Genomic DNA, 11,898 nt, shown 5'->3' on the forward strand with positions numbered 1-11,898 from the left:
TCCTTCATGCCCAAGGTGCCGTCGGACTTCCATCTCAACGAACCCTTGGTGTTGCCTGTGTTCTTCCCGTCGCCTTCGTCGCCGGCTGAGAGGACTTTGCACTCGCTGGATGTGGCTAGAGCGCTGAAGTTCTACGTAGACCGCACGAAGTGTTTTCGGAAGACGTCACAACTCTTTGTGAACTTTGGACCTGTCAATCAGGGGAAGGCTCTCTCGAAGGCTTCCATTTCCAGATGGCTCTCCGGCTGTATCATGTACTGTCATCGGTTGGCAAACCGACCGCTGCCTGGCCGTCCGAGAGCCCATTCCACCAGAGCGATCGCAGCTACCACGGCGTTCCTATCTGGTGTGCCCCTGCTGGACATATGCAGGGCTGCTACGTGGAGGTCGACGCACACCTTCACGAAATTCTACTGCGTCGACCGGGATTCCAGGGAGGAGTCCAGGGTCGGCCAAGCAGTGCTGCGCAACCTGTTCGCCTGAGGTGAGCCTGGTGAGGAGGTAAGATGCTAAATGTTGAGTTTATGTGATGCTTAATGTTGAGCCTTTGCCACCTCCCGTGGTTGTGCATGTGTGTACTGCTATGTATTCTTTATTCATGAGCATGTGAATCCATGCCAGACCCCATGCTGGAGAAGGAACAAGTTACTTACCTGTAACTGTTGTTCTCCAGCATGGGTCTGGCATGGATTCACATGCGAACCCTCCCGCCTACCCCTCTGCGGCTCTTCACTTGGTCACACTGCCACTTCACGTGCTTCCAAATCTGAAGATGGCTGCCAGAGGTGGTGCTTAGGTAGAGGGCAGTCATTGGCTGTGGTCAGTATGACGCAGAGACCAGTGATTGGTTATTACTACGAAAGACAGATCAGAAACGAAACTGATACTGGTTTTTTCTTTACCGAGGATTCCCAGCCTGACGACGGGGAATATTCATGAGCATGTGAATCCATGCCAGACCCATGCTGGAGAACAACAGTTACAGGTAAGTAACTTGTTCCTTATCATTTGCACACCCCTGCAGGGGTGTGGGTCCTTCATTGCTGGTGTCATGTAAACATGCGTTTCTTACAATAATTACACAATTTTACAGGTTTCTTTAGTAGAAGTAGTTTTATGGAAAGGATACACGTATTAAGTGGTTTTTGACATTCGTATTTGGGTATTTTTCTGCTTTCATCGGATGACCATTCTACAGATCTTCCCATCACCCAGGCCTCGCTGACCGGGTCACTCTGGGAGCAGTGATACACTATGGACTGTGAAATGTTCCAGTGTTAGTATCTTATGCTAGCTCATGTCCGTCTTGTTCGTGGGAACGGGCTCACAGCGGATCTGCCAGGGTGCTGCGGCGACAGGGATAATTGAAACTCTCCGAGGGTGGGGGCCGCGCTACAGTGCGCTGGGCTCACACCATCTTTGATAGACAAAATGGTTTCTGGGCCTAGCTAAATTCAGTACGTGTGGGCAATGTCTTCAGCGGATGAACCCTCCAACCACCTGGGCCCGGGTGGTCTGAGGGGACGCCCAATGAGCCATGGCCCTCACCTGGGGATGGGATGTAGGCAAGGAGGGTCTTTTGGACCATTCCTCCCCTACATCAGGAAAGCAATTACCAGCACCTGACATGGGCAGGACGGTCTCCTTAAGAGGCCTGGCTGCTCGCTCGTGCTACATGCACACACAATCCCATGGAACAATGGGATTTGTAGTTCCAATGTGGAAACGTGGCCGCTCAGGGGCTACAACCAAAAGGCTAGCTAGCCCCGAGTCCCGCCTGTCCAGAGCTTAGCTCAGCCCCTGATCTTTTCCAGACCTAGCAACACCCCTGCTGCTAGGTTCACTCCTCTAATGCTTCCATCTGCACTCTGCATCCGTCATCTTTAGTGTGTCCTGTTGCTAGTCAACACCAACGCTTGGCAGCCGTGGAACCAGTCACTGTTGCATACATTAATATCATTGTAGTACAATGCTTGGTCCACTCCTCTAACCCTTCCCAACAGTCACCTCTTGCTGTGGTTGTGTGAGTAACTACCCCCTTTGGGACAGGGCCTCATGCCACATGTTTTTGTACCTTCCTATAGGTCAGGCCCTGTGGGATCACCACCATTCTTGGTATCACCGATTTCCTCGAGGCGATGGCTAGCTATTACGCTATCAGATTCTCCGGTTTGCATGCTGGTGCGGCTTTTTTTTTCGCAGCCACGTCCATAGTAATTTTCAGAGGCATGTAGGTAGATTCTACTTCTTTATTAAAGGTGAGTTACCAGAGATATGCCCCACCAGCTCCTTATGCCTGCATCCTTCCACTTCCTTTCTGCATTCCTTCCAACTGACTTTCCTGCACTTTTCATTCTAATCCTTCCTTTCTCGTTCTATCTTATATTGTCAAGATGCTACAGGTGTTCTTGATACACCCCATTGGAATCGCTCTTCACACACCCACAGGCACACCCTACCCTACTACTCTGGCTTCCTCCTGCAGTCTCCATCGCATCATGATTCTGTCCCTCTGATCTTGTACGCCGCCTTCCGAACTCCACCTTTTGATGTTAACCAATTTCCTCACCTTTGTGTTTTGTTAATTTGTCTTCTGTTTCCTACAACATTCACTTCAGAAATAGTATCATTTACCAATTTGGTTTAAAACGAGGAAAAAGGTGTTCTAAACTTTTGCTGTTTATTATTTACAGACTTCCCTCTGTTTCATTCTTTCGAGTTGGAGGAATACTTAGCTATATGGGTTTGCGATTCGGTTTTTATACACCTTTATACCACAGGAGCTTTGGCTGATTTTCCCCACATTTAGATGTTCAATCAGCGGTACAGTCAGATTATCGTGGCAGCAGGCGATTATGTATTTTGGCATTTGTACCACTTCTTCCTTTTACCTCCCTGAGCCTTTTCCCCTCCCTGATGATCCTCCCCCGAGGTCAGGATCAGGAAGCATCTGCCTTTCCCAGGCCACCTGAGAGGAGACGTTAGGCAGGGATTTTGTGAGGGATCCATAGAATTCATCACACATGGTCAAAGGAGAAGGGAACTACAAGAAGTCCCTTCTTCCTTTCCATGTTGGCCATTGCCGCGGCAGGGAAGTGCCGGAACACAAAGTGTTCGGATGCCAGCAAGGGACAAGGCAGCTGCAGGTAAGTGAGGCAGGGGTTGGGGTGGGGGTTTTGGAGATTGAATTTAGGGAGGGGACTGGGGGAAGGGCATGCAGGCTTACACCAGCAGGGAATATGGTAGCCTCCCACTGCTCTTGGGACTCGGAGCGTGCCAAATGGCAGGAGTTAGAGGCTGCATTCTATGCTCACTGACTGGCTAGGAGGCCCTCTGCCACCCCCACTCCAGGATGCAAATGGGAAAGTAATTAATGAAGATCAACCCGGATTTATTCTCAACCAGACTATGTTGACCAATATTCGTAATTTATTTTTGATAATGGAGGGTATGATGCACACAGGGGCAAATAGGGAATTATTAATTAGCCTGGATGCACACAAAGCGTTTGATTGCATTAACTGGTTATATTTTGATAGGACAATTCGCTTAGCTGGAATATAATTCGTGGAACTTGACATGGATACCCTTTATCACCTCTTATATTTACTCTCTCTCGTGACATAACCCCTGGCAAACCTGATTAGCAAGAAATTCCAAGAAATGGGGTTTTAGATAGGATTCAACTTGCATGTTATATCTCTATACACGGATGCCATTTTATAATATGTAAGGAAACCTGTAACATCCTACCATGCTATTCTTGAACAGATGAGCAAGTTGGCCTTGGTTCAGGGTTAAGTATAAATTGGTCTACATTTGAACTATATCCTATTACAGTGAGCTCCATGATTGCTCCAAGCAATCTCCCATTCCAATTAAGTCTCCCCCTTTCCCTTACCTGGGAATTGGAATGTGTGCAAATATCGAAGAAATATACAAGGAGGACTTAAACCACCTCTTACATCTGCTTGCAAACAATATATGACCCCCACCAAATTACATAAATTCAAACCTAATTAATCCGGTGCATGTTGTGAATGTGGCTGCGGCTCTCTAACTTTTCTTTTTTATATGCTTTGAGACTGCACTTATGTACGTACATTTTGGGAAGCGGTTGTGCAAAGCCTGGCAAGATTCTCTGAATGGCCATTATCCTCATTTATAAAGCTATGCTTACTAGGCTTAATCCCTATTTGAAAACATGGGAAATTAAGTGCATCTATCTTGGCTTGGTCTTGGCAAAAAGACAAATAGCGATGGAATGGAAATCCACAAATGAGTTGGAGACTATTAGATTGTATGCTGATTTGAGAAAGAGGATGTGGGCTGAACAGGACCCATGCCACTAAAGAATATGGTGACTACCAAGCATACTGCATTGAGGACATAATTTTAGAGGATCCACACAGAGATTCCGATATCCACCCACCATGACTGTACCACATCAAAACCTCTGGCTGCTAGTGGAACATATACGTTACATGTTTATTAGCTAGTTCAACTGGTATGTTTGAAGATGATGTGTAGGTTTAAAACATGTGTGGTTTGTTTTTGTATTTTCCAGTTGCTTTATTGCTGGACCGGAAGGCAGGAAAAGGAATTGTACTTAATTGATGTTTTGCTTATTTTACTGGAATTTATAATATTGCTATTTTATGCTTAATTAAACGTTGCAAGCTGATTAGACGCCTGTCAAACCAAGCAGGTTGACCACTATTTATAAATGGACTGCTTAGAGGCCCAGATCCTCTTGTGTTCCTCTCGCAAAATAGAGAACACTGTGTTATTCAGTTTAGGCTAATTAACTGTAATGCACAAATCATGCAATGTGATCAAACAAAGAACATTTCAAATGGACGCCTTACGTCGCCCTAACTGGAAAAGCACCGTTAGACAAAAACCTCAACTCCCCAAACTTCCTCAATAAACACGTTTTTCCTGCATGATTTTCCTTGATGTTTACATGCATGTAGTAAAACCTGACAGAGTTATACTATGCCATCTCTCTTACAACAGGAAGGAAAAAGCCCCAAAGAATGTCTAAAGGAAGGACACTGTAGAGCTTTGCAAGTGACCTTTTTCGAATGCAAACGATCAATTGTAAGTAGTTAAATATTATCTTTTACTGCAGCCCCTTGTTTAGAAGAAGCCTATTAACTGTAACTTGGAAAGTATTTTCAGATTACCTAACATTATTTGTGCAATGGCCTTTAACCCTGCACTTATTTGTAGTCTTTCCTGTGTGCCTGGATCTCTGTTTTGATGACCTTTTGCTCCTGTGCTTTGAGCAAAATTTCTCGCACTGCTTTTCTGCTGCACAGTTGTGATCTGCATAGTCGAGATCATTGCATAAAATGCGAAATTTGATATTATATTGGTTGTTAGAAACAAAATTGGCAGGCTGAACGTCTGCTACAGGTATCACATGCTCCTATGTTCTGACTCAAACCCTTTAATGGCCCAGCTCCTTATTTCCTCAAACAGGGTTGTTTTGTCTCTTACTTAGATAGAAATGCAGTCCAATAGCCTACCCCAAATGGCTCACAGTTGCACCATCAAAATGGGTGGATAATATGTGTTACTCCATATAAAAATCTAATTCGTCAAGTTTGATTTTTGTTTTTGTAACCAAATGTAGGGCCCTGTGTAAAACCCAATACCAAAATCTTGGTGCAGTTGTGTTGCCTTTTGGATACAAAAAATATTAAAGATATTAAAGTGGAAGTTGAGGAAATGGAAGGAACAAAAAGATAATTCCATAAATATCTTGAGAATATTCCTTTTATGTCTCTTTCTCATTTTCATATGTATACATTTACCCACATGCAACCCAAGAGCCTGCTCATAGATCAGCAGCACAATCATACCCCTTGTGAGGCAGAAGAACATGGTTGAGAGGTTTCTGGAAAACATCCAATAAGGATGGAACTACTGAGGCATCAGTAATTACTATCCGCCACAAAAGAATTCTTGGAAGCTTTTGCCTCTTCTTGTCCAACCTGTGGATCCCAATAGCCAGCATCGGCTGAGCAGCTGACCTAATAAAAAGAGGACACTATGATAACTAACCGTGCAGTCCATTTTATAAAATGGTTACACCTTTAACCACTGACTCCCATAAACATCATATTTAAAAAGAAATCAGAAGGCAATGCTAATTTTTCGATGTTAGCTGAACTCTTGAGTATTCACTTTGCATGGATGCCAATATAATTTAATCTGCAGCGCGGTCTATAGTCACTTGAGCCTTGTACAAGCTGTGCCTATTTCCCACAACAAAGACACAATGAAAGTCCCTTCTGATGGCTTCTCTTTACCTTTTTAAATAGACCTGTGACAGAAGTGATCTGCATAGGCTAGTCTGAATCCAATAATTATGGCAATGCTCGGATTCGGTCTGATTTTCATAGAACAAACCCTTGCAAGGCAATGATCTTCCCAAAGTTTTAATTTTCTAGCTTTCTTATTTCTTCCTCTTGCATCAGAAAAACTATTTGTAGAACCAGCCCAAATAGTCATTGGAAGGTCGGCGACCCACTGCTCTTGACAATTTAACCTGAATCTTTTCATGAAGTCCTCTTAAAAACAAGGTGTATTGGGTTAATTCTGCATAGCAGACAAATTCCTGAACCTTGTGATTATGAAAGAACTCAAATGTTTCCTTGCTGCAACTCGCATAACTCCTCTTCAGCCTACAACTCCCAATCTTGGTAATTAAAGATCTGACGAAACCTTATCTGGCTGTGTAGTTTCCAAGACAAGATCAGCAACTGCCACTAGCACTGGACAAAGTTGACCCATTTAAATGCATAAATACAAACTTGGATATTTCCCAAAAGAAATGGTGGTTGCGAGGTAACCTGTACCAAAATGCCATAAAGGTACCTCTTGACCCTGTCCACCAATTTATTTTAAAAAAAAGACTAGCTCCCAAAATGTAATGAAACAACTCTTGTTCAACCAGGGTGAACTTAAGATGTCCAGCCTCGTTTTTAATATTCAGAACCTCTGCTGTGCAAATATAAACTGTACTTGGCAGATCCGGTAATTGGCTTTTGCTTGGGTGAAGACGCCAGTTGGTGTTGCAACACGTTGTTTTTTATAATATTTGTTGATACATTTTATCTGACATTTCATAAGATGACACCATGAATGTGCTTTGTTCCATTTAGTTCCATCATTGCCTTGAAGGGCATTGATTTTTCATGTTGTAAGGAACTCATGGTGGCAACAGTAAAGACAGACACACGTGATCACAGTTCAAGGGTGTTTATTAAACTTGTAAAGGTAGGGTGGAAAACGCCTAACTTAAATCTAAGTCTAAGATGGAAGCAAGCGCCGACCATCAAATGAAAAATAAGGCTGTCCTCATGGCGCCTCGAAAAAGTAAAATGGCCTATACTAAAAAAATATATATATATTGCCAAATCCTTACAACTAATTACAGAAAGAGTGTGGGATAGGGTTTTCAATGCAAAAAAATGTTGCTCTCACAAATAATACATCGGGATGTGATTGCCAGGGGTCTCCCTTACCCACTTTTTCAGCACAGAACTAGGTGAGTCTCCTGAGCACAGAACATACTCGAGCTTCCTCCCAGCACGAGCCGACAGTTCTGCACCAGCTAACAGGTTCTACGATAGTTAAAGTCTCTTTCCAATAAAAATGCATGTGGCTTTGAGGCCCGAAAGTCTCAACAAACAAACACAAAAGTTCTGTACCACGTATGGTTGTGGGGCGACGGCTCCACCCCTGGGTCCCCCTCTTCCGGTTACACACCCTTCACAGTCGTACTCGACTAATCAAACAGTTCTTTCTCAACAAACTTTGGGTGATGACTTTCCACCCCTGTAGCTCCCTCCTTTGGGTTTGGACCCCTTTTCAATGACCAGTTTCCCTCCTGCGGGTTCGTTCTTGCCAACCTTAAACAGTTTGTGTACTTTTCATACCATGCGGGATTCTTCACCTTAGTGCCGGTCAAAGCCTTTCAACTATATGGAGGATTTGACAAGAGCCCCGTATGACGACTTTGACCCCCTTTCGCCTTTTACTGTAGTTCAAATAGTAAGGTAAACGGCTAGCATTTCTCAAATGAACAAGCAAGCAGTGTTTGATTCCGTTATGCTGGCTTTCCCCTTTCTTTATATTAACTGTTCTTTGTTCATTCACAGTTCGATTAGCAGTTTGCTAATTTTGTTCAACAGAGTTGGATTCTTTATCGGCTCTGCCCTTGACTCACCGGCTGTGATGAACCGCTTTGCTTTCTTATTGGTAGAGTCAAGACTGATACCATTGGGCCATGCGTCTCTCCCCAGCTTGGCTGTCAGCCCGGGTACTGTGGACATATGCTGCAACACATGCTGGCTATTGTCTGCGCCCTTACAATTCTGTCTCTGGAGGCTTCACAGGTCTCAGTCGATAAGGACAAGGTCATTTCTCCCCTTGGTAACCTCTCGACTCGTGCAGTCTTTCTCCTTCTCTTGGACTGCCGTGCTGAGTTAGCTCTCACATCGTGCGGTCTGCCTTGCTCGTATGGTGATCTCGTGCTCCACTTTTTATCCCTGTGGGGAAGGGAAAGGGCCGTCCGGTGTGTATCAAGTAAACAGCTGTGCTGTTAGTCTGTTTTGTGCGAAAATGTTCATGTAGGAAAAGGGGAGGGGGCAGTGTTTGGAATATCCTACATGGTAGAATGGGGAAAAGGTGTTTGGAGAAGGGGGGGAATACCGCGTCCCACCCATCGGTCTCCCACTCCCCAAGGACCCCCATCCAGATAATCCTCCCACACTGGTCCACCCCCAGGAACTGGATCCAAAAGCAATGGCTGTGTCCTGGCCACCTGGATGACAGATCCCCGGGGACCAGACAGGGAGACACCTTTAGGTTTCTCACAATGTAGTGAAAGCTCTACCATAATCCAACCTACAGATGACATGTTCTTCCAATCCTTACACATGGGCATCGTGGCACTTATTTGCAAAAAATCATTAATTGAAAGTGTAGATGTACTGACCCTTAATACTTAACAACCGCCGAACCTGTTTTATGTATGCATTTGTTATATACAGTGATAAGCTGCCCAAAACACAACTAACCTAATTTTGTCTTACTTTGCAGTTGGATAACCGAGCAAGATTTCGAGGACGGAAAGGATACTGATTGAATTGCAGAGAATGACTCTCCCTACATTGTGACCAACACATCAATAAACTTGCAAATAATTGAAGCATGCACTTCAACCTAGAGAAATTATACTTTCCCAAGCTGTCAAACAACTATGCTCATGTAGTAAAAGAAACCTGTTATGCTTACAGAAGTTATATGCAAATTATTGTCAACCCAAGTTTTGTCCACGATTTGGAGTATTGAGTAGGAAATATGATCTATTACAATATATTTCTAAGAAATGCTGTACAGAGGATACAAATGAATCTCTTCGTAGCCTGGAAGGTGGAGAGCAATGGATTTAATAATAGCCTTTTTTAATCAATAGTTTATTCCAAAGATGTTGTTATTATTAATGCTGGAGAGTGCTGGCTGAAACATGTCTGGGGATACTTGGGGTCTCGTCCAGAAGGGGTGTGGCCAAGCACTTTAGGCTGGACTGCCACTTTTTGGGTGGGACCATGCCTAATTTGCTTACTCTCCTCTTTCTCTAATGTCTTGGCAGGTAAAGAACAATGGTCTAGAGGGTTGCCCAGAGCAGTGCCAGAGGTCCAGAATAATTCAAAACCTTCCAGCCATCACCTCTTTTGTTTTTAGCAACAAAGTCCAGGTCAGTGTGCTCTGCAGCTCGCTTACAGACACCCTTTTTGCAAGATGTTTTCAGTCCCAGGAGAGGATGGGAAGGTTGGGATCATTGAGGTAGAGTATCCCAGGATGCATGCATTCCAATCGACACCCATTGTATTCCCTGTCATACACAATTTACTGCAGCTGGCTTAAAAGCAATTTTCTTTTGCCATTTCTTCATGTTTTCATCGTGTCAGAGCGCTCTCAAACAACCACAAAACAGCATGTTGGCACACATTATTCAACATATTGAAAGCCACTGTGTCCAAAGGAGCAGGTATGTATATTATGCAGGTGCTCTCACCATAGAGAACAATTGATTGAAGGGAACACTGCTTGCTTCACGATGCAGACCGTGAAGGCAGCATGATTGACATTTCCCCAGAGCATCTCTCCTCTCACAGGTTATTTAGCAGGGTCACCCCAATACATATATATAAGGAGAATCACAAAGGGAAAATGAGGTCTCACTCGAACGTTCCTAGCATGGGAACCACTGACTACAAAGGAATCTTTGGGAGAAAGGATCACTGGATCCCGCAGTCAGTGAGACAACCCACTGACTCACTCACATGCTTACTCGCAAGGAGTTATCAGCGGGAGGCTCATGGACGAACTGTACCCTGTATTCACATGGAGAGGCCTGCAGGTGAGAAGCCGCAGGGAAGCACCTGCTGGCTGAGGCAACCAGATCCCAAGAAACCAATTCATTTTAAGCTTTTGGTCTTCTGAACCTCCAACCCAGGGGAAAAAAAGGGTAGATTGGCAGACAACATACAAGACGCACCTAAGATTTCTGAGAGCATTAGGCAAGAGACCTGAGGTAGAGGTGGAAGAAGCCTGCTCCAACCAATCCCCAGACAGAAATTCAAATGACTTCGGTACTGCTGTCTAAAAAGTGCCAGAGCCAAGCAGGCAGTAAGGGAAGCAGGACAGCATTCCAAGAAGGCAAGTAGCAAAAGGGAAGCAATAGGCAAAGATTGGTAGATGGTCAGAGGACAGAGGAGGTTGGGTACACAATGGAAATCTGGAGGATCGGAGAGGAGACCAACGCACAGGTTGAGAAGGAGTGAGGGAAACATCAGGAGAGGAGGTAGCAAGATGATTTGGGAAGAGAGGGGGAAGATAAGTGAGGGGGAGCTGTTCCTACGGAAGGAGGTAGTTCAGTCTTAGGTTCTGCAGATGAATAACCTTGCCCAATAATCTGTTGGGGGCCAACGCCCAAATCATGGTTTAAACCAGAGCATGTTGGAGGAGGCAAGCCTGTTTTGGGTCAGAATCCCATCACATGAACACCTGGAGATTGTGAGCCTGATTCAGGGGCATGTTTGATACTGCATCGTCCTTGGCTGGTGGAAAGAAGAATGGCTACAGCCTTAACATCTACCAAGGATGGGGGATGGGCCGGGGGGGGGGGAGGAGGAAGCGTGTCATTGTACTCTGAGATGTCCATGCATACGTCCAGGTGAACCCTACAGCACCAGGAGTTTTGAAGAAGTGTTCTGGGATTGCTTAACAGAACCTCTGTGTCTATACAAATGCCATTGAGTTAGGTAACACAAATCTGATCTGTTATCTGGGCTCTAAGGCACTGAACATGCGCTCTACAAATACAAATCGTTATGCAAACAAATCTCAAGGGTGATAAAGCCCTGTCTTTGGACTGTGGTAGATTATAGAAACCTGAACTCGGGGCAGTAGGTCCTGTTAAAATCAGAATACCCTTTCACTGTTTCATTGTATCCCTTAACTACCCTTGCACTGTTGTTTGTTGATACGTCCTAGTTACGTTTTAGTTTACTCCCAATATTCCCTTTATGACCGCTACCACCCCTGATTTACGAGAATAAAACGGGCAAAACTGACGTTTTTTGTCTCAAGTCTTCAGTTGATCCTTGCCACACTGTGACCGCTCCCACATATTTTTGCTAAGTCCTTATGTAGCACTGTCACTTGAGTGGATAGATAATTGCTGCTAAGTGGAGGGACACGTTAGAACACCATTCTTGGGCTACTCATTAATTGATAAACAAGTTCCCTAACTTTACGATAATGAATATTCTATGCCAGGTTGAATATGGTTTGTCACAGTATTTGAGACAGTCG

At 44.5% G+C, this 11,898-nt stretch overlaps 1 protein-coding gene across 1 annotated transcript in view; it reads left to right on the top strand.

Moving 5' to 3' along the window:
• Positions 1-11,657, top strand: part of COA5 (cytochrome c oxidase assembly factor 5) — a 132,983-nt gene extending 121,326 nt beyond the window's left edge. The window contains exons 2-3 of the mRNA XM_069636657.1: positions 5,020-5,103; positions 9,118-11,657. Coding sequence (XP_069492758.1) covers positions 5,020-5,103; positions 9,118-9,159 — 126 coding nt within the window. The 3' untranslated portion in view covers positions 9,160-11,657. The remainder of the gene's footprint in view (positions 1-5,019; positions 5,104-9,117) is intronic.
• The last annotated feature ends 241 nt before the right edge of the window (positions 11,658-11,898 follow it).

This window comes from Ambystoma mexicanum, chromosome 7p (genome assembly GCF_040938575.1).
Source record: "Ambystoma mexicanum isolate Mex_15411 chromosome 7p, UKY_AmexF1_1, whole genome shotgun sequence".
Classification (NCBI taxonomy): Eukaryota; Metazoa; Chordata; class Amphibia; order Caudata; family Ambystomatidae; genus Ambystoma; species Ambystoma mexicanum.